The sequence below is a fragment of the Blennius ocellaris genome (assembly GCF_963422515.1).
Source record: "Blennius ocellaris genome assembly, chromosome: 20".
NCBI classification, from domain to species: Eukaryota; Metazoa; Chordata; class Actinopteri; order Blenniiformes; family Blenniidae; genus Blennius; species Blennius ocellaris.
Genome location: NC_137669.1, coordinates 14440755 through 14461748, shown reverse-complemented (window position 1 = coordinate 14461748; position 20994 = coordinate 14440755). Strand labels below are relative to the sequence as shown.

The following is a 20994-nucleotide window of genomic DNA, read 5'->3' as shown; positions in this document are numbered from 1 at the left end:
TTCACTGAAAGAGTCAAACCAACCGAGTCAACATTGCTGCTGTGAAATGCTTTTTTAATGATCTATTATGACGTTTCTTCAAGTGAAGACAGATTTGCCAAATTGTGTGTGGGTACACAAAGAGTGTTTGGAGAAAAAAAAAAAAGAAGCCATTATTACATTAACAAGCGAAACTGGATCAGCTTCACCTCTTGATGCTTCTGGTTTCACAGGTTTGTTGCATTTTAATAGGTTCATTTTGATCAATAGTGAAGAAGATTAAAATACAAATGTGAACTGGTAGAGTTGGGTACTTTTTAATCAGAATAAATCCAGACTACCAGGTAAGATCTAGGAGTAGAACTACACTGAGTAAACCATATACTGTATTAAAGGAGCAGGTCAAAAGCCTCAAAAGCAACATTTGACCTCAGTTTACAGAAAAATGTTACCGATTGCTGAAGGGATCGGTGCAAAGGAGTGTTGAGAAGGCATAAACTTCAAGAGGCGAGAGAACACTCAGGGAGTAGACTTGATACCAAGAGCCAAAAGGAAAATGACAGCCATGTTGATTTATTGAATTTCATTAAAACAAAAGCAAAAAAGAAAGTAAGAAAAAGAAACGAGGCGGCAGGTATACCCAATGAGGTTTTTTTTTTTTTTTTTATTTGGAACAGAGTGGCAGATTAGTGACAGGGCGGTGGCGTGGAGGATCCGCCTCCTCTCGCACACTCAGCCAATGACAGAAACTCAGCCTTAAAAAAATGCAAATGTATAAAAACAGGAATGGGAACAGCAAACAGAGAAGTGTAGCCTCCACTGGGCTTCACACACATACACTCACACACACACACACGCACACACACACACAGGCACATTCAGACTACTCGCACACATACAAATTTACCCTCGTTCTCTCACAAACACACGTCTTTATTTGGCTACGCAGGCTTTGATGGGTACAAACGCACGTTTTACACTTCGACAGTCACTTTAGAAAAGACAGTACGTGTCAAGATCATTCCTGCCTGTGAGAAAGTGGCTGCGACGGCCGTCCATCTGTCCGGCGGCAGAGAGACAGACAGGTAGACGAGTCGGACGGACGGACGGGACGGGACGGGACAGTGAGAAGACACAGTCACTGTGTGATAGCCAACTGTGAGGGACAATCTGCCCCACATTCAGCAGAGAACGGATAGAACGCACGCACACGCACACACACACACGTTCGACAGGCTAGTCAGTGTACACAAGAGTCTGCTGTGAAATACCAAGGTGAAGCACTCATGCATACACACACACAGGTGGCAGGGTTGGATGAGGTGCACACACACATACATACATACACACACACAGAGGTACTCTCGCACTGGTGAACTCGGGCAGGTTACTTTGCACACAGGAGTGGAAGAGGTGTGTTACCCGTCTGTGGAAGAGCGTGGGAACTGCTGGAGAGGGTAAACACACACTCGACCACAGTACATTCCAGCTTAAACTCACCTCTCCGTTTCTCTCAAACACACACACACACACACACACACGGACGAAGAGAACGCACACGGGCATCCACGCACATCCAGACGAGTATTTTTTTTTTTTTTTGACTCCCATGCATTTTTTTTTGTTCTACAGTACTGAGTATAATTGAAGCTACTAGCCCAGTCGCACTGGTGTGGTTATTGTTACAATCTCTTAGATAGAAGCACAGCCCTCCTGTCTCCTCACATTCCCCCTCCTTGTCCCGAAAAAAAAAAAAAAAGGCCCACCCTCCCCACAGCAGGTCAAAGTTGGCCGAATAAAAGCTAATTCCTCTCGTGACCGAAGCTGTAACGACAAATGTGTTGATTGTGCCTGAATTAGCACACGTGGGCGCAACTTCCTGCATAGGACATACTCTTAGTTTTTCATCAAAAGCCCCTCACCCTTCCCCCGGAACCCCCTCCCAGCCCCAAACAGAGAGCAGATGGGTGGAAGAAAAAGAAAGTGAGGCATGCAAAGGACGTGTGAGAGTGAAGAGGGGGGGGGGGGGGGGGGGGGGGGGGGGTGTTTGAATGACATGACTGGAAATGTAGTTGTGCTTTTACACAAACAGACCAAACATTAAACCAACCTGTAACTCACTGATAACTAATCAATAACATATTGAAACCACCTGATCTCGCTCAAATCACAAGTGATGACCATCACGATGACGACGATGAGGACAAGGGTGATGAAGACGATGGGGGATTGATATGTTGAACTGATTTACAGTGTATCTAACGTCTGTGTGGCGTGTTGAAATGCGAGGTTTATGTCCGCAGAGGTGCGTGTGTGTGTGTGTGAGAATGTAAGAGTGTGTATGCGTGCAATGTGACACGAGCACAGCTCATCTAAAGTGATGACGGATGTGATGAATAAAAACTCTTCATGATCATGCAGATGGTTAGTGACACCAGAAAGGATACGCTGATATTTACATATAAACTTTTTTTTTTTTTTCTTTTTTAAACCGCTAAATACACGTCCTCCTGTTTAAGTATTATTATCATCATGGCATTATTATTATTATCATCATTATTGTTCACCATCCAGCCCAGAACGAGGATATATTATTGATTATTATTACTATCCATAACTAGTCTTTGTACAGCTTAGAGGAGCAGAGGGGCCGTCTGCTCGGTGCAAACCGGGGTGTGACCGGCCCGGGACTCCACTGGAACACGCTGAGGGTCGAGCCCCGTTTTCTGGTTGGCCGAGCACAGAGAGGGAGGTCAGAGCCACCTTCGATCAGACAACAAGCGCGTGTGTGTGTGTGTGTGTGTGTGTGTGTTAGAGGTGAGCGTGCATGTTGATGTGGCCGTATGTATGCATGTATGTGCATTTGCATGTCTTTAAATGCACCAGAGGGACGGAAGGCACAAAAGAGACCTTTCCTCTCACCTTTGACCCTGGCCTCTGTGCGGCCAACCAGACGCCCTGCCAGTGTGTGTTGGATTTTTTTTTCTTTTTTTTTGTTTTGTTATTTTTCTGAGGGTGAGGGGCAGAGTCGAGCTCTCTGCCGCCCTCTTATTATGCGTGTCCCCCAGCTCACCCCTCTCCTCTCCCTCTCACTTTTAAGCCTCTTCATTCGCTCTGCAAAAACAGAAGAGAACCTCTTTTTTTTGTGTGTGTGTGCTGAAAAACACGGTAAAAGCTTGTGTTTTGTTTTGTTTGTTTGTTTGTTTTTCTTACAAAATAATCATATCATTACATACAGAACAAGAGAATCTGTAGAATATTAATAACAACATTTACTTTAAAAACATCTTGTGTGTATGTGTTATTTTTTAGAATATATTTAGTTTGTTTTTTTTTCTCTTTTTTTTGTCCTCTTTTTCTTTCATTTTCATTGAAAAGAAAGTCCCAAGTCCGCTGAGAGAAAGGCGCTCTCAAGTGTTTTGGAGACGAGAGGAGAGAGGAATGACGAGAGACGAGCAGATGAGGAGGGGCCGACGAAGAGGAAGAGGAGGGGGGGAGGCGGGGCTTTAAGAGTATCTTTCTCTCTTCTGTCGCTTGCTCTTCCTCTCTCCCATGGCGTGCAGCGTGTCTCTCCGGCGAACAGGTGTTATGCGTAAAACTCCTCCTGCTTGTCTGGCTTCTGGTAGGTGACCGTGGCCTGTTTGGGTTCCTCCAGCGTGTAGCTGCCCTCATCCTTCTTCTTCATCCGGTACACCAGCAGCATCACCAGGAAGGCGGCAAACAGGGCGCCGACCACGCCTCCCACAATCACAGCTGCGGCGAGACAGAAAACACAACATTCAGAATTTGACATTTGTAATAAAAGAGACATAAAAAAAAAAAAAAAAAAGCAACCCACATAAATACTAAAAATACCACAAAAAGCATTTGTCAAGTCCTGCAGCAGACTACAACGCTACACGAGTCTCGATTAAAAAAAAAAAACAACCACATCTGGTCTGGAAGCAGACAAATTCCACTCCGGCGTCACTACCACCTTGCTTCAGACTGATGAGTCTGCATCCGCCAACATATATTTTGCGCTGCCAACAGATCCGCGCAAAATTGCAGCCCTGCAGGTCTGGAGTATCAATCCGCGGGAATTCCAATTCTGGTTTTTTTTCCCTCCACACTCTCTTCGTTCACATTGCTAATGAAACCTCGCAGAGTGCAGTTATGAAAATAGTTCTAAAAAAAAAAAAAAAAAAAAAAGGACTCCCTTGTTGAAGTAATTGGCGCGGATGCCGAAGCAGAAAACAAATGGGTGTTTTTCCAAAACGCTGTGGTTTCCACTCACTGTGAAGGGCGTGTGCACCGTTTATCACTTTGTTTATCCTGTTGCTGCTGGAGTTATTTCAAATACAGCAAACATATTCAAGTCTTCAATTTGTTGATTAAAACTTGTGCAAATTTACGACAAGTGTTTTTTTTTTTTTTTTTGTACCTTCACCATCTCTGATTTTATAGTGAAAGACAGCTGTGACACTGCATTTGAAAATTGTTTGACAAAAAATCCTACCAGGACATGAGCCACCGCTCGTCTCCGAGTCCATTATGTTCACCCGATATAAAACCTTCATTAACGCCACTGACTAAAAGCGCAGATTTCAGTCACGCGTGCAGTGTGGATCCAAGGACGGTGCCACCGGTTGACGTGTCGGCGCGCCGCTTTGATCCGCGCTTACGTGTTTCGACAACTCCTGGATGGATCGCGGAGAATTCTGCCGCTGACATTAATGTTGCCCTCAGGACGAATCGTTAACAGCCTCACTGATCTCATTACTTTTCATCATCATCAAGTCAGGAATTATAATTTGCCCAGAACTTTGGCATGCACGCAAGTGTATATTTTGCCGTTGTGAAGGGACGAACCATACAGCTTTTTTTTTTTTTGATGAAGAACAACGTGAAGGAACCAGAAGTGCGATCAAAGGCCACAGTAAATAGAGAGTTTGGGGGGGGGGTGAATGGCTGGTTTCAATCTGCTACTCTAGTCGGTGGGAAATAAGGAAAGTGTCTGGGTCTGTTCAGCACTACGGAGGAGGTCTAGTCTAAAATCGGTTGCATCCTGCTCTTTACCGATGACCAGGAAATCGGCGAAAACCACCGCCAGCAGTCCACCAATCAGAACAGCTGAGGGAGAGACAGAGAGCCAGTCAGGTTAGGAGAAGTTGGCTGCCCCCCTAACTTCTCTACAGCAGCTCTTTGGGATCAGAGAAGGGGGTTTGGGGTGGGGGGGGGACACTTGAAAAGAAATTGGATTTACCCAGAGGGGAAATGATGGGGGGGGGGTAGAAAGGAGACGGAGTGGGGGTTGGATGACCCAAGAGGAGGATTGCTTGTTCTCAGCGGGTCAAAAGGGGCTAAAGCAGCACATTCACTGATGGTGACGACTCTGCTCTACGTGACACGCAAGGTGATGCCAGGTTTTTTTTCTCCGCAGCTCGCCGAACGCAGGGAGACAATGCAGGAGGCAACGGGGAGGGCGTTTTTTTTTTTTTTTTTTAACTAAAATCACAAGCGACAGGTGAGACAAGCGCTGAGCTAAAAGGGCAAGCGCCACATTAACACGGAATTAGGTTTTCGCAGAGTCTCTTACCTATCAAGACCTCTTTTCTCTCCAAGATGTTCTTCTGTGGCAGCTGAGCCGCCGAGCTCCCGCCGTCCACCGTGTTGCCAACCAGGTCGGGATCCACTGGCATGACGCCCCGGCCGACACCGTTGCGTCGGTCGTCACGAATCTCGAAATCCCCGCTTGGCCCCGCAGCACCCACCTCGTTGTTATTCTCCTGAGAACGAAGGGGGAGAGAGAGAAAGAGAGAGAGAGTGGGACTAATGACAGATAATTTACATTCGATGTAATCACATTTGTTCCAGCGAGTCGCCGCGCTGAAACTCCTCCAAACCCACACGGAGAACTTTTCCATGGCACATGCTCGCATTTCGAACAATGAGCCTCTGTGTGTTCTGTTTGGAGGAAAAAGTCCCGCGATTGTCCAAAATGTATACACACTTCATAAAAACCCCGGCGGCCCGCGTTCAAAGCGGAGAACCAGGCGAATCTAAACACATCCGAGCCTTAATGCAGAACCGCTGCAAACAACCAGGAGCACACCAATCAGAGAAATGGCTCAGGCCTGTAAATAATTAAAGTGTTGGTGGCAGTCAGAGGAGAAGCTCAACCTCAGTGGTTTATTGGTGCCGAACGGAACGAGCCCATTAGAGGAGGGCCATTAAAATAGTATGTGGCTATTTGGTCAGAGTTTGTTACTTAACCTGCTTCTTATTACATCTGGTAAAAAAAACAAACTAAACAAAACATACAAGTGATCATATTTATGAAACGTTTGACTAGAAGAAGAGTGTTTGTATTCTGCACTACAGACTTCCATCTAATAATACACCTAAATGAACAATAGCCAAAACACTTCATGTCAACTGGGGAATTGTGAAAAATTACGAGTCTGGGGCTCTTTTTTTTTTTTTTTTTTGAAGTCTTTCCAAACATCTGCCTGGTGAAAATGAGTCAGGTAATCACTTTCTATAATAGGCACTCTGCATATAATGAGAATAGATGCGCTTTTCTCTTCAAGTTCCTTATTTTTTCACACTGAAAAATGAGTGTTGACAATATTGCAAAAAAAACCTGATTATTCTGTGTTTTAAACTAAACGAGGTGACATATTATATTCAGTTAATGCGATTGGGATTCATTAAAAAAAAAAAAAAACACAGACCTCTTGTTCTAATCAGAAGCTTCCCAATTGAAATATCATCGAGTTCATATAATGCTGCTATAAATACGTGTGTGTTCATAGAGTTAAGTTTTACCCTCCACTTATTTCTTTGGAACACGACTTCTTCCAAAATTTAAAAGCTGAAGAACCATCCCCCTTAATGTTTCCAGCCACTGCACCGCCTCTGAAGCTCCTCTGGTTTTTCTCCCACAGTCAAAAAAAACACACGTTTGAGACTAATTGGTGTTTCCAGAATGGGTGTCGGTCTGAATATGAGTGTGTGGTTTGTCTGTCTCTGTGTGTTTGTACGGTTGATGGACTCGAGAGCCTTCACTTTAGTCAGCTGGAAGAGCAGATCCAGAAGATGGGACGGATTCATGGACATTAATAGGCTCAAAATGCTGTTGCCGAAAAAACAAGTGACGAAATCAACATTTCAATAGTGTGATCGCGGCATCGCAATTCTCTGAAGGGGCGGGTTGGTGCATCGCATGTGTTTTCATTTACCAGTGACAACCGTCCTTAGGAATCGATTTATTCCCATGAACAACATCTGCTACGAACGACGATGCCCAGCTGTTTCGGAAAATAATGAAGCATTGTTTGATTTTAAAATAAAGCCATAAATGTATTTGTGGCTGATAAAACCGTCCCATAAACCTGCTAATTAAGGCTCCCCGTTCAAGGATTGATGCGTTCACAGGGAATAACTCAGAACAGAAAGACTCTAAGAGGATTTTAACAGTACGACCCTTGGAGTCGTTACACGTTGTTGACTTTTGCGCACTGGATTTGCAAACAATGAGAAGAAATGGAACAACCACTCTCACGTTAAAACCAAAAGCCATTGGAAACATGGCTATTTTCCTCAATTAATTACACTTTTCAACATTAAATCTCAGGATTAACTCTTCCTCTCTACTTGCGTTAATCAGTGCAACACATAAGAGTCGGTTCATTTCTTCAGTTTGTTTCCTGCCGTTGGGAGAAAAAAACTGAGATATGTCATATTCTAGGATCCTGACCTGTGTCGTCGCGGGCGTCTGTGGGCGGGTCGTCCGCTCCGTCGCCGCCCGAGTGGTCGTCGTCATGGGAACGCGGGGTCTGAAGGGGAACCTGGTCCTGACGGTCGTGGGCGCCGATGTGGTTGCGACAGGCGCGGCCGTCGTGGGCTCGGGAGTGGCCTCCGTCGTGGTGGTGGCGGCGGCGTCGTCTTCCTCTGTGGTGGTGTCCACGTCGAAGCCGGGGTAATAGGAGGAGGGCTCGGGCGACAGGTAGACATCCTCTTCTTCTTCTGTGGTGCTCAGGTCGTCTGAACCTGCGGAGGGAACCGCACTCTCTGTGGGGCTGCTTGCCGGGTTGGAGGTGACGGGTACGGACGCGGGCGACCGCGGCGCGGCGGTGGTCTGGGCGGCGGCGGCCCGGATGCGCTCCAGCTCCCTCTCCCGCTCCAGCTCCCGCTCCCGCTGTCTCTCTCGCTCCTTCTCCCGCTCCCTCTCGCGCTCCCGCTCCCTCTCGCGCTCCCTCTCCCGCTCGCGCTCCTTCTCCATCTCTCGGACCCGCTCCCTCTCCCTCTCTCGCTCCCTCTCTCTCTCCAACTGCTTCTCCTTCTCTCTCTCCAGCTCCCGTTGCTTCTCTCTCTCCAGCTCCAGTTCCCGTTCTTTTTCCCTCTCCAGCTCCCAGAATGCGCCGCTCTCTCCATCTGCCTCAGTGGGCAGCGGCGTGGCCGTGGCGTCCTCCGGGCCGGGGCTGGGCTCGGCCGCAGGTGAGGCGGAGGGGGCGGGACCAGTGGCCTGGGTGGTGGAGAGGAGGAGGGGCTCCTCTGTGGTGAAGGAGACGCCCGCCGACGTCGGCCTCAAACTGACCTCAGGAACTGAGGGGGAGGAGATGAATGTATAATTAGAATTAACCCAAACAAGAAGAAGCACTTTCAGAAACACGTTTCACTGAACAGCATCAAACACCATCCAGCCGGTGAAATAACAAGGAGCTTCTCACTCTGCCGTTTATTCTCTGGTTGAAGAGACACAGTGAATTACTGTGAAGACCATAGCGAGTACATGTACACACGGCATAATACGTTTTTTGTAAATCAAAAAAAACATTTTTTATTTTCTTTTATAGGACAATCCGAGAGGACGTGTGAGAGCAGACAGCTGAGGACAGACCGACTAGACAACCAGCACTTTATGTCTCCCCTAAATGGTTTAATTTAAAAGGCTCCGTCTTGCTTTGGCCTTCAGTCTACACTTTACTGGATCCTTTTCCTCAGACCAACCCAGAAATTGCCAAAGTTGACTACAGAGTGGATGAACTAAATGTTAGCCGTGTATTTATGTCTGGAAAAGGAAAACTGAGCTTCTGGAATAAAATTAAAAAAAACATGTGTGGCTTGTTTTCAGAGTCCGTCACAGAAAAATTAAAGGGGGCTTGCAGCGGTTTAGTATCAACTGTAATTTAAGTTGTCCGAAAAAGTGATGCATTAAAGGGTCAAGATGATCCTTTCATGTGACTCATGCTCTAAAAGTATTGGATTCCCAAGCTGCACCTGGACAGCTTCTTCTTGCAAAACCATAACACTCAAATTCAGAGATTTTCCTAATTCCAGGTTTTTATGTGGAGTTTGGATGTTTTCCCTGAGATTTTCTCTGGATTCTCCGAGGCAAAGTCCCAAAACAGGCATTTGGAGAATAATTGGTGACTTTAAATTGACAATATGAGTGAATGCGACTGTGCAAGAATGTCTCTGCCCAGGATATATCCTGCTTTCATACAGTCAGCTGGGATCACCTGCAGCATCCTGCAACCCTGAGTCTGATGTACGGGGAATATCTGAGGAATAGTTGACACTTCACCAAGATTTATGTGCACGTACTTCGCCTTTAAGAGGAGTTTTCTCTCTAAACTCACTTCAGTAAACCCTGCATCGCTATTATCGCCATTACAGATCACCTCAAAAGTTGTGAGTTTAATGATGAGTTATCACAGCAATCAAAGAGACAATTAAATAGCTATTTTCTGCTCATTTAGTCGTCTTGATAACAAAAACTGAGGAACGCACAAATGAGTAGAACTTCAATCGGTTGCGAGTTCAGCTGCATTAAAACCTGGAGAGCGAAACGCAAAAGCATAAAAGCTCAGCGAAGAACTAAAGGCGGAATAGCCGCGCTGTCCGTCTGTCTGCCGAACCCATGTTGGCTGTGGTGTTTCTTTGTTTTGTCGTGGGTGAATAAGAAGCTTTAATACGTCTTTATTTGGCACAAGCATGGAGTTTCAACATATGTATTGAGAGGAGAGGAGAGGAGAGGAGAGGAAAGGAGAGGAGAGATTTATTTTCTTTTTGAATCCTGTAATGGTATTATGCCACCTTTCATTCTGTTAGAGCACTGGCGCTCCCCGGGTTGAAAGAGAAACAAATTGAATTTGCAGGCACAAAGACATGGAGGCCGACAGAGGAGCTGGAGAGGATATTGAAATATAGACTCCAACAATGCAACTTCTGTTAAACATATCAGACGCCAAAAATGCCACATTTTGAGGCTGCAGCATCATAAAAACCTGCATCTGTCTGTTAAAAATTCTCCTCTTATTTTTTTTTCCTTTAGACGCAGGCGACTGCACATAACCGTTTGAGATAAAGTAATTTGCCGGGCGGCTGTCTCAACCACAGGGGGTGCCTCTGCTACACTCTCCTGCTCTGAATTGTAATTTATTTTGAGCGAGCTCGTCCACTTGCGCAGTGCCTGAACTGAGGGCAGACCTCAATGAGTCACGCTTAACAAGAAGAGCCGCGCTCAAGCTTCAACAGCCAGATTACACACACAAAAAAAAAAATCAGCCCCCGAATTACGCCGATGTGATTTACGTTAAGCAGGTAATTCCTGCACACGCAGGCAGCCGGCTCCCGCCAACACAGACATGCTCTCGCAGGAAGGTGTACACGGCTGCTGGCGTGCGTGTGATCGTCTAATCTCTGTGGACGGTAATCTCATTAGAGTAAATAAGATCTGGGGGAATTGAGCCCGAGTTAGGGCTTGTTTGCAAGGGTGTGTCTGAGGTGTTTTCAATAAATCTACAGCCAAACGAGACGGTCCGGGCCAAATGTGGCGTTTCGCATTGCGCGAATGACTGCGCTGGGGCCTTAATGCGTAGCGAGCGTGGTGAATAGAGCGACCATAACTCCAGGCCAGAGACAGTGGGGGGTGGGGTCTACAGGGTCAGCAGATTGAAACCCAGCAGCTGTCGTGTTTGAAAGAAGCAGGCCGTGAGCCTGTAACCTCCAACACAATGAAACACACACACATACACACACTTACAGCCAGAGCCGGAGCCCGAGTAGAGGTCCTCATCGTCGTAGAACTCGTCTCTCGTCGAGCCTTCGTCATCGGGGGACGGCGACCACGTCTGTCCCTGTTGGAAACACAAGAGAAAGTGGGGGGGGGGGGGGGGGGGTGCAGATGATGGAGATTATTGTCATTTTCATTTAAAAGGGAAACCACTTTGGCAGATTACAACGCACGGAGGGGAGGAGGAGGAGGCGTTGCGGGCTGCATTATGCGGGACAGAACAACATCTGTCCGTCCGTGGCTCCGCGGAGGAGCGCCGCTAACGGGACGGTCCAAAGCTGGGATTTTGGCAGGAGGACATCAAAGCCTTTCAGGGGAGATGGCGGTTTCATTTAGTCTCTGCTTATGTGTCGGCAGCAGAGTGATGCGCCGACTGCAAAGCAGCGGAGCATCGCAAAGCAATTAACTTCTGAACTCCAGGCTTGTTGAATTTGCTCCATTATGGATTAATAGTATAATTTCATACAACAACTTTACTCAAAGAACAGACCGCTCAGTCAACGAAATGTCAGCAAAGTGTCCATTTTATGTTCGACAGGGCGAACATTTTACTCTCCTGCTGCTTTGTTTGCGTCAACCAACTTCTCTGAAGATGGTTTTTAAAACACTTTGAATCTCAAGAGACGCGGAATCACAAAGCTGAATGAGGCAAAGACACGGGGAACATTAGATGTATTTCCTCACTCAACGGATAATCAGTTACTTAATCAGCCGGCTAATTCAATAAGGTAGGAGTCTCCAGTCGTGCTGGACGGGGCTGCACAAAGTGCCGGGCCCACCGACACGTTCAGAATAAGGTTTCAAACGTTGCAGCTCGTGTTGCAGAAACAGCCAGTGAGAGGGTTCAGAATGGGCTGCAGGATGGAGGACAATGTGTGAAAAAAATAAATAAATTTATCAACAGAAATCACTGCCGTTCTCAATTTGTCCACAAGGGGTTTTCACTGAGGAGTTGGTAGTATTGAGACTTGAGCTCATAGCTGGAGAGATCCGTGCAGTGAAATAAGAAACTGTTGAAGAAAAGCAATGACTTTGTGCTTCTCGATCGAAAATCTTAAGTTGATCATGATAGAAATGGTTAAAAGTTCAATTAGATCACTTTCAATGTGGACTTGCATTTTCACAAAAAACCAAGTGATGCGGTTCTTCTGACTAGTCCAGTTAAGATCCAATTATTCTACATGTGGGCCCTGAATTTAAAACAAGATTGTCCTCCGCACCCTCACCTAACTGGAACTGGCAGCACAAGGTTGTGTTTTGGTTTGACTTGTTTTGATGAGCATCAGATCGGTTCAGCCTGCTGACACACAAACAGCAAAAAGCTCCAAAGCCTCACATTGGAGGACCCATGAGTAAATGTTTTGTTTGATAAATAGCCTGATTTAATTACCAGAATCGTCTGCAAAACACTTGTCAGTATTTTGAACTCCCCGTGTGGCTCTGAGAATATCATCATCTCCGCTGAATAACTGCTGCGGTACACAGAGGTTTTATTTTATTTTTTTTATTTTTTTTCTTCTTTTTAACAGCAGCACCCCTGAAGCGTTTCTGTCTGTAATGCGGCTGAAACTGTCTCTCATGGATCATTTCCCAGCATCTTCACTCCTCATCGTTCCACCTTAATCCAGCCCTATTTCATGTCCCGCTCACAAGGGGCGAGGGGGGGGGGTGTCAGGCAGGAGAGATTAGTCTGGGATCATTCAGAGGTTGAAACCCTGAAGTGAGTGACCTCAGCCTTCGGTCACTTTCAGGCTGATCTCTACTCTCTCTCTCTCTCTCTCTCTCTCTCTCTCTCTCTCTCTCTCTCTCTCTCTTTTCATTCATCTTTCTCTTGACCTCAATCCCACATCGCTGTGATGTTTAAACGCACACTTTAGCACTCAGAGGCTTTTCCCATCATACACAGTCAACCAATACTGCTATCGGATGCGTGCACTTACCAGACACCACGAGGCCTGCAGTGCATAGGTAAACACTGCACACTTCACTCGTTTCAACTGTATCGTCAGACTTCACTGGGTCATTTTTTTACCTTCTTGTCAGTGGTGGATTCAAAGTATTCCCTCAACGACTGTGCAGAGCGGTTGATTTGTGTATCAAGTTGGAACACATTTAAATAATGATTACGAAATACTGTTAAAATCATCTTAAATAGGCTATAATGTGTTCAGATTGTCTCGTTTGTTTCAAATGGGCTGCTGAACACACTGTCAAAACAACGCCGACACTTTATCCCTTTATAAAGTTGAAATGCTCAACTTGTGGGCAAACATTTGCTCATTTACACATCAAGCAGACATGAGGCCACATTAGCATTAGGCGTAGTGTTTCTGGCCGTGATGAGGTCCAATATTGACTCTTCCTCGCTTTGTTTTTGGTCTCTATCGACTGGTAATGGAGTAATCAGGCGCTTCCACTGCCAAATGCTCCTCTATGTTTAAAACTGAGTCTCGAGCTTGGTTCATGTGTCTTGAGTTTTGAACACTAGGACAATTTATTCAGTGTTTGGAGGGGTTCCCCCCCCCCCCCCCCCCCTCCCCTCTTACCACTGTATCCTAGTGAAGCTGAAGGGTGAACTGAAAGCCAACAATAAAATTGCTTTGATGTGCCGAGAGAAATGTGAGGTGTCACTTTGTAATTTTTTGGTGTGGAGTTCTTTTACTCCTCAGTCTGCTTTTTCCCCCATAGAAATATTAAATAATCCTAATAATTGTCTTTTACTTGTATTGCACAGCAGTGGAGATTTGCATTTTTATTCTCTCTCTCTTCTGTGCTGCGTTAATCAGCGGTCCAGATCTCTCTCGGTACACAGTGTTACTGTACAATGTTCCTGTGCCAAAGCAGGGCTGAGCCTTGCTCCAGGTATTGGAAATCAGTCAGTCCACTGCTGAAAATCTAAGCAAAACAAACTTATCTCCTCCTTATCTCCTCAGCAATCTTAAGCCTTTCCCGAGGCCCTGCAGAGCTTTTTTTTTTTTGCTAGACTGCGTATTGCTAATTGTATACATGCACACACTCATATACACATACACACACACACACACAAAAGGGGCAGAAGCTCCTCCCCGGCTCCAGACGGAGGAAACCCGATGCCTTTAAAAGCCAATAAAAGCATAATGGAATCTAGAAACCCGAGCATCTCAGTCCATCACATCGCAGCATGAGGTGGAGCTGAAACGCTATATGTACCTCCTGAAAATGAAATTGACTTGAACTTGTTTAGAGTCCGGACACACCGAGGAGGTTGGCTGCAGAAAGTGGAGGGCTGAGTGAGTGTGAGTGTGAGTGTGTGTGTGTGTGTGTGTGTGTGTGTGTGTGTGTGTGTGTGTGTGTGTGTGTGTGTGTGTGTGTGTGTGTGTGTGTGTGTGTGTGTGTGTGTGTGTGCGCGCGCATTGTTGGCAATTCAAGTGCATGCTAGTGTGTGTCAGTAACTGATGTTTCAAGCGCATGTGTACACAAGAAAAAGATTGAATGAAGAAAAAAATGTGTAAAGTCAAGTTGATGTTAAACCCTTAAAGTGGTAAAAGAATATTGGAAAAAAAATGTTTCACTCCACGTATGGTCTGTGTGTGTGTGTGTTGTATTCCAAGGATCAGTTTTACAATGAATGCTGTTGCTATGGGCAACCTTTGCCTTTCATAGAAATTCCCGTCTCCCAGTGAGAAGCTACAAGGCACACACACATACCAGGACCGCGCCGCACACACTCTCGCACACTTTAACAACATAAGCAAAGGTGTTATGCAACGTCAAATAAACAACCTAAAAAACAACATCAAAACAGTCTGTTCCTCCATCTCCCTCCTCCTCCTCCGATCTGCTCCTCCCTCGCCGCCTCCCCCCCCTCTGGATCCACAAACTCGGTGCCAGTGTATCCCTGCTCTCGCCCCATTTTCCTTTAATCTTAAACTGCATTTCTTATCTCGAGGCGAGCCCCAGAAATTCGGCGTGACTCCTAAAAACACACACACACTTAAATCAACACACCCCGCCCCCAAGGCGGCACCACGGCCCACCGCAGAGGCCTCTTCGCAGCTCCCCAGCCCACACAATGGCCTATAGGAATCGCCATCGCTGCTCGTCCACCCCCCCCCCCACCCCACCCCCGTTTGTCTCAACCTCATCTATCTTTAACTGTGCGTCGTCCATCTTTGTCCCAGCATCGAGCAACACGATCCCCCCTCCCTGTGCCTCAGCATATTTAATTTACGAGCCGAATATTATACGCGTGAAATCATGGTATGGCGGGCGGCCGTGCGTCACTGTGTGTAATTACAGCGTGTGCGTCCGAAGAGGTGTAATCACAGGTTTGAGTTTGCGGCGCATGTGTACACTGCAGACACGAATGCAACCCTCAGACTCATCTGTGTGGGTGTGAGTGTGCGTGCGTTTTTTTGTGATTTGGGGGCAGTTGGATCGGGCCAGCTCTGCATTTCGCCTGCATTTTTGGGAGCTATAAACAGCTGTGCTCGCGGCCCACACCACATAGCGAACTGAACCACAACGAGATGCAACGTGCTCCCCCCCCCCACCTCTACCCCAACCACATGCATAACCTCGGGCTAAAATCATCTGTATGTTGCCCTCAATTTCCCTCCAACCGCTGCATTTTGTTGCCAATGGTTATAAAAGGAAACTGTAAGATGACAGCCATATACGGAGTGAACGCAATCCTGGTTTTTGGCAACGTGTGACAGCAGTGCCATTGTGAGACATGCGGTGCCAGTTGGGAGTCACTCTAAAACAATCTGTGAGCTTGCAGTATATAATTATGGATAATTCTGGAAAAACGAAACGGAAGCCACCCGTTCTGGGAAAGGGTTAATATCACGTTTGCACAGAGCCGACGTAGGTATGTTCTCCGCGGAGGTGTTGCAATATTTGCAGTGACTCAGGTAGAAACTTGATCCGACGCCGACATCAGGCAAGTCGCGCTATAAATCCAAACCCCCCCCCCCCCACTGTCGGCGTCTCTGTTTGCATGTGCACGGCTCGTTTTACAACCACACAGCCCGCTTTTTATACCTGAGCAGACAAGTGCTGCAATTTCACAGATATTAATATTCCACACAAGCTAATCTGTTACATATTTTAATTTGGGCTTTAATGCTGGGGCAAAGGGGAAAAAAAAAAAGAAGCAAGATTATAAATGTGTGAGTTTCTGATATCATAATAGCAGTAATACTGCAGAACCCTGATAAAGAGAGGGAGCCTGTTTGAAGGTTATATGACAATTACAAGTAGTAGCAATGTGTGTGTGTGTGTGTGTGTGTGTGTGTGTGTGTGTGTGTGTGTGTGTGTGTGTGTGTGTGTGTGTGTGTGTGTGTGTGTGTGTGTGTGTGTGTGTGTGTTATATTTCGGGTAATGCCAAGAGGCAGGAAGTGGAATGACACTGGCAAATAGAGGTGGGTCTATCCACTGAAACACACAAATACACCCACAGACACACGAATATCCACATGCTCCTGAAAGAGGAGACGGCAGATGATTTATTTTAATTTTCTTTGGGTTGTTTTTCTGCAGGATCCAGTGCAGCTCAGTTTGGAGATCCCCTTCAGGGTAGCAGTGCAGATAGAAAGCCTCATTGTGATCGACTTCAAATGCATTCCTCAGTAACCCGAGAGGCTGCCACACAATGCCTGGCACACACACACACACACAAACACACACAAAAAACACACACACACGTGCACATGCACACGCAAAGCCCTGATGCACGCAGTGCTTCTCCGCTTTGGAGAAATAATAGTTAATTGTGCTTTTTAAAATGTGAGATTTTATCGGAGGGAACGTTCTCGACTGCTGCGCCGTCTCCAAGCTCTCAAACTGTGAAGAATCATTTGAATACTCCCTCTGCTTTCTGGCACCATCTGTGAGTCCCTCTTCTCCGTCCGTCCTTCCTTTCACTGCACTGAAGGAGAAGAGAGGGGGCAGAAACTCGTTGCCATGTCACGTTTTGATGCTACGCCGTCTGTTTAGGAACGAGCCGAATTAAAAAAATCCCAATCGAGACGAGGAAATTCAAAAAGAAATTCCATCTTAAAAATTCATCTTAAGATGTTTTTTTTGCGGCAGTTTCCGGAGCGCCGTAATGTGGCTGCACTTCCTAGAAATAGGATGGGTCAATATGGAAAAAAGGAATTTATAAAGTTTTATTAGCTAGTTAGATTTTTTTTTTACTTTGAAGTCTAAACCTCCACATGTCAAAAAACCAACCAGTACTAAGAGTTTCCTTCTCTGATCCCACCAGGACTTAACTAATAGATCCTGGTTATAAAAGGTTTTCTGTTTTTCATTATGGGCTGCTTTTCATTTTGTAACAAACCCTTATTGAGTCTAAATGTGTTCTTAACCATCTCCTGCTCACAAAGCAAAAAGAAGCTCCGTTTTCAATGTGACCTTAATACTTTTTGGTAAAAAGCAAAGCAAGATAATTATACATTATATAATTATCTTGCTTTGCAGGGTTAGGGTTAGGGTTAACTCAAAGGCCTTTTCCAACATTAATCTGGACAGATGTGCACATTTTTAATGATGCTCTTAGTAAAAAAAAAGAACATTTAAAGTCGTCCTTTCAACATCACAACGTTTGACTACTGAGAACTGGGCCTGAACGAAAAGACGTTTCACTTCCTCGATAATGGGATAAACAAGATAAGCCCACGAAGCGTCTTGAGTTGTTACAGATGTTCATCGCTGCGCTGGTAACCATTTCCTCTTCGACCTCCTTATGGCGCCGACCGCTACTCCAGGTAATCACATGCTCCGTTCACCAGCTGATCATTTACGCTGATGACATGTCACGAACACTCGGCGGTCCGGATAAACATTTGGCTCTGCGTCCTCCGCGGCTCCATCACTCCCCGCCTCCAGCCAATCCTCCCCCTCGCACTCCCTCCCGCCATATTGCCAATTAAAGACGTATGCGAATCGTGAACGTTTCTCCGGGGGACTTCGTGTTCATTAAAGCGAATCTATTCCGGGCCCCGTTTACATGCAGTCTCGAGTCGAGCTCGCTCATATTTGTTTCAGGGCGTCACGTGCAAGTGGGGGGGGGGCGACGTTACCGCGAGTCATTGTCGCGATGAATGTTTTAAACCTGGACATGGGTGTCCCCGCTGAAGTGCTCCATGTCAGAGCAGCTTTCCAGTGGGATGGGGGGGGATCATCATCATCCGACAGTAATTTGAAGCGTAAAGCAGAGTAAAGTGGCTGCTGTCGGCTGCATTTGAAAGTCTCTTCTTGTTAAATTCAGCGTCGTTGGAGAAACGCGGTCCGGAGAGCAGCTGCTGATTCACGGCCGTCTCTCAGTGTCTGCTCCTCCGCCGAGTGTCTGACCCGCACCGATAACAGTTCGAGCCGACAGGAGAAAGCCGACTCTTTACCTGGAAATTGGCAGACTCTTTGCCCTCCAACTATTTGCTCGCTTACGGGAAAGAAAAAAAAACAAAAACCTGCAGCCTGTTTACCGTTTGTGTTGTTCCACGCCCTTCTTCGCTTTCCGGAGTGGATCCCCGACCCTGTCAGCACTGACCTCTACTATCCCTCCATCTCTCTCCCCCTTTCTGCCTCATTTCACTCCCCCCACCCCCCCGCTCCGCTGGCGGCCGGGCAGCCGGCCAAAGTGGACGCCACGGCGCGCTCGTGCTCAGACACGAGCCAGATACAGGCCGAGCAGCGTGTGTGTGTGTGTGTGTGAGAGAGTAGGTTACCAGGTGATGGCCTGGTTAAGACACCTGCCACCTTCAGCTGAGATTAGCACAGAAAGCCTGCACACGGTCACACTGCATGACATCTTACAACACACACACACACACACACACACACACAAAAAGGCGGTCGAGTGTCGAGACAGTATCTTATCGCGGTGACGTCAGCTGTGCTCCTGTGAACCTCAAAGCAGCTCACACCTGCACACTACAGCCGGGTTGGGGGGAGTTGAAGAAATCCTACCTCAGTGATTTAAACCCTTAAAAATCTCCCTCGCCGAGGAAAGGCCCAACGACAGTGACCATTCTTCTCCAAATACATGACTCTGCTCAACCTCCACCAAGAGTAGAACCACAGCAAGCAGGTGAGACTGACGAGCGTCTCAACCCTGTCCTGGAGCGTGTGAACATCAGCAGTTGAGGATAAAACAGCCGACGACACCTTGTGTCGCCTTAATGAAGCATTTATGTCCGACCGGAGTGACATTTACCAGCAACTGTAAATAAATACATCAACACCGCAGTCGCATTTTCACATCGCGTTGCAGAAGCGCGTGGCGTTTTGGGAAGTTTGCCGCACGAGGCGACTAAAGGACCGCCCTTTAACAAACATAGACACGCGGTGAACAAGCGTGACATTTGTACCCCCTCAGACACCGTTGCGACGGTTTGCATCTTTCCGGGTTTGTTTTGTCAGCCTTTATCGATTCAGACAGCAGGGATCTCCCAGCGAGAAGCAGGAGCAGAACAACGCCACAGCCAGCTGGATGCCGAGCGCTCGCATCCGTCGCAAACGCGGAGATCCCTCTCATCATTACCTTCCCTCCCCCGTGGCAGCCAACGCGGCGCGGAAACATCGCAGGGGAGGGCGACGTGGAAAAACGACATAATTGAAATGAGCGGCAGACAAACCTCAAATGGAGAAAAAAAAAAAAAAACCTCGAACACGATGGAGATACGGAGCTGATTAACCGAGGGGAATGTTATTGTCTCCTCACTGGTTCAAGGCGGATACGCCGTCACTCAGGCTTCATGTGCATCATGCCATCATTGCACTTTGTTACATTTCGCTATACAAGTACGTAGGCAAAACCGTTTTCCATGCCAGCTCAGTGTTTTCCGGCTGTCCACCCATCGCCTCTCGTTAATATATCTCCCAATGTGGAATTAGTTCATGTTTGGCACAAGCGTTCTCAAAGGGAATCATTGAAACACACGCGTCAAATTTTGGGCATTTAAAGACGATTGTTGGCTCATATTTGTGGATTTTTTTTCCGGAATACAACACAAGCCTGTTGAGGTATCGTCTTATAAATAGAATAGAGACGGCAGTTTGAACGCTTCCCGCTGAAACACCAGTGAGGTTTAAAAATCACAAAACAATGGAAAACATATCCTACAAGAACTTTGCGATAACGTAGAAGCTTTTGACCGCAAAGTACCCATCCTTCTATCTTCTCAAGTTTCTTCCACTTTCGGAGCCGATCCCGTCTCACGTTAACCCGACAAAGACTGATGCAGAATGTAAAATAGACTCGCGTAAAACTTATTTTAAGTCAAAGAGGCAGTTGCGAGTTCAGTTGGTGGAGAACAAATTCACTGTGTTATTAGATTTCACTTTGTATCACCTCAGAGAAATACAAGAACCGGAGTAGAGTTGAGCGAGGACAGCAGCTTATCAAAATTACACAGTCGACTTTTTATTAGAATTTATATTCCTATTGAGCACAACTGAGTTTGACTGAAGACTCAGCCCGTCCTAACCACTGCTATTTCTGTATTATTTCGAGAACCCCTTGGTGAAAATCAATCGCCCGCCCTTGCAATGAGGTGAAAGCTTAGAGGCAGGGCTTTGTGTAAACTGTATAAATTAACACTCATCCTTGAACAGGAATATCTGTAGTCAGTCCTGCATCACTCATGTTTACACTGAAGCTTTCTAGGATAGTTACCCTGTTACGTCTGCCCATCCGCCTCCAACTCCCCCAAATCACCGTTTTGAATCTTCAGCTTACCTGAAGCTGGCACCGCACCGAAATCAACAGTTTCATAACAATCTGGATGTCTAAACTTTTGCGTTTTACCTTGAGTTTATGAGGCGTTTACTTTCAGGATCCCCCCCCCCCTCCAATCGAGGCCTTCACTGCCCACCCGGGCCAGCAAACGATTACATTCTCTCTAATGTTGCAGTTTAAACTCACGCGAAGCTGCGAAAACATAATTAAGGCAGGATTTTAAATAACA

The 20994-nt window shown here is 46.5% G+C and overlaps 1 protein-coding gene across 1 annotated transcript in view; it reads right to left on the bottom strand.

Annotated features, from left to right (window-relative positions):
* Positions 1 to 624: 624 nt before the first annotated feature.
* Positions 625 to 20994, bottom strand: part of sdc3 (syndecan 3) — a 44203-nt gene continuing 23833 nt past the window's right edge. The window contains exons 2-5 of the mRNA XM_080516138.1: positions 11012 to 11105; positions 7721 to 8568; positions 5558 to 5747; positions 625 to 3732 (exon numbers count right to left, since the gene is read on the bottom strand). Coding sequence (XP_080372264.1) covers positions 3566 to 3732; positions 5558 to 5747; positions 7721 to 8568; positions 11012 to 11105 — 1299 coding nt within the window. The 3' untranslated portion in view covers positions 625 to 3565. The remainder of the gene's footprint in view (positions 3733 to 5557; positions 5748 to 7720; positions 8569 to 11011; positions 11106 to 20994) is intronic.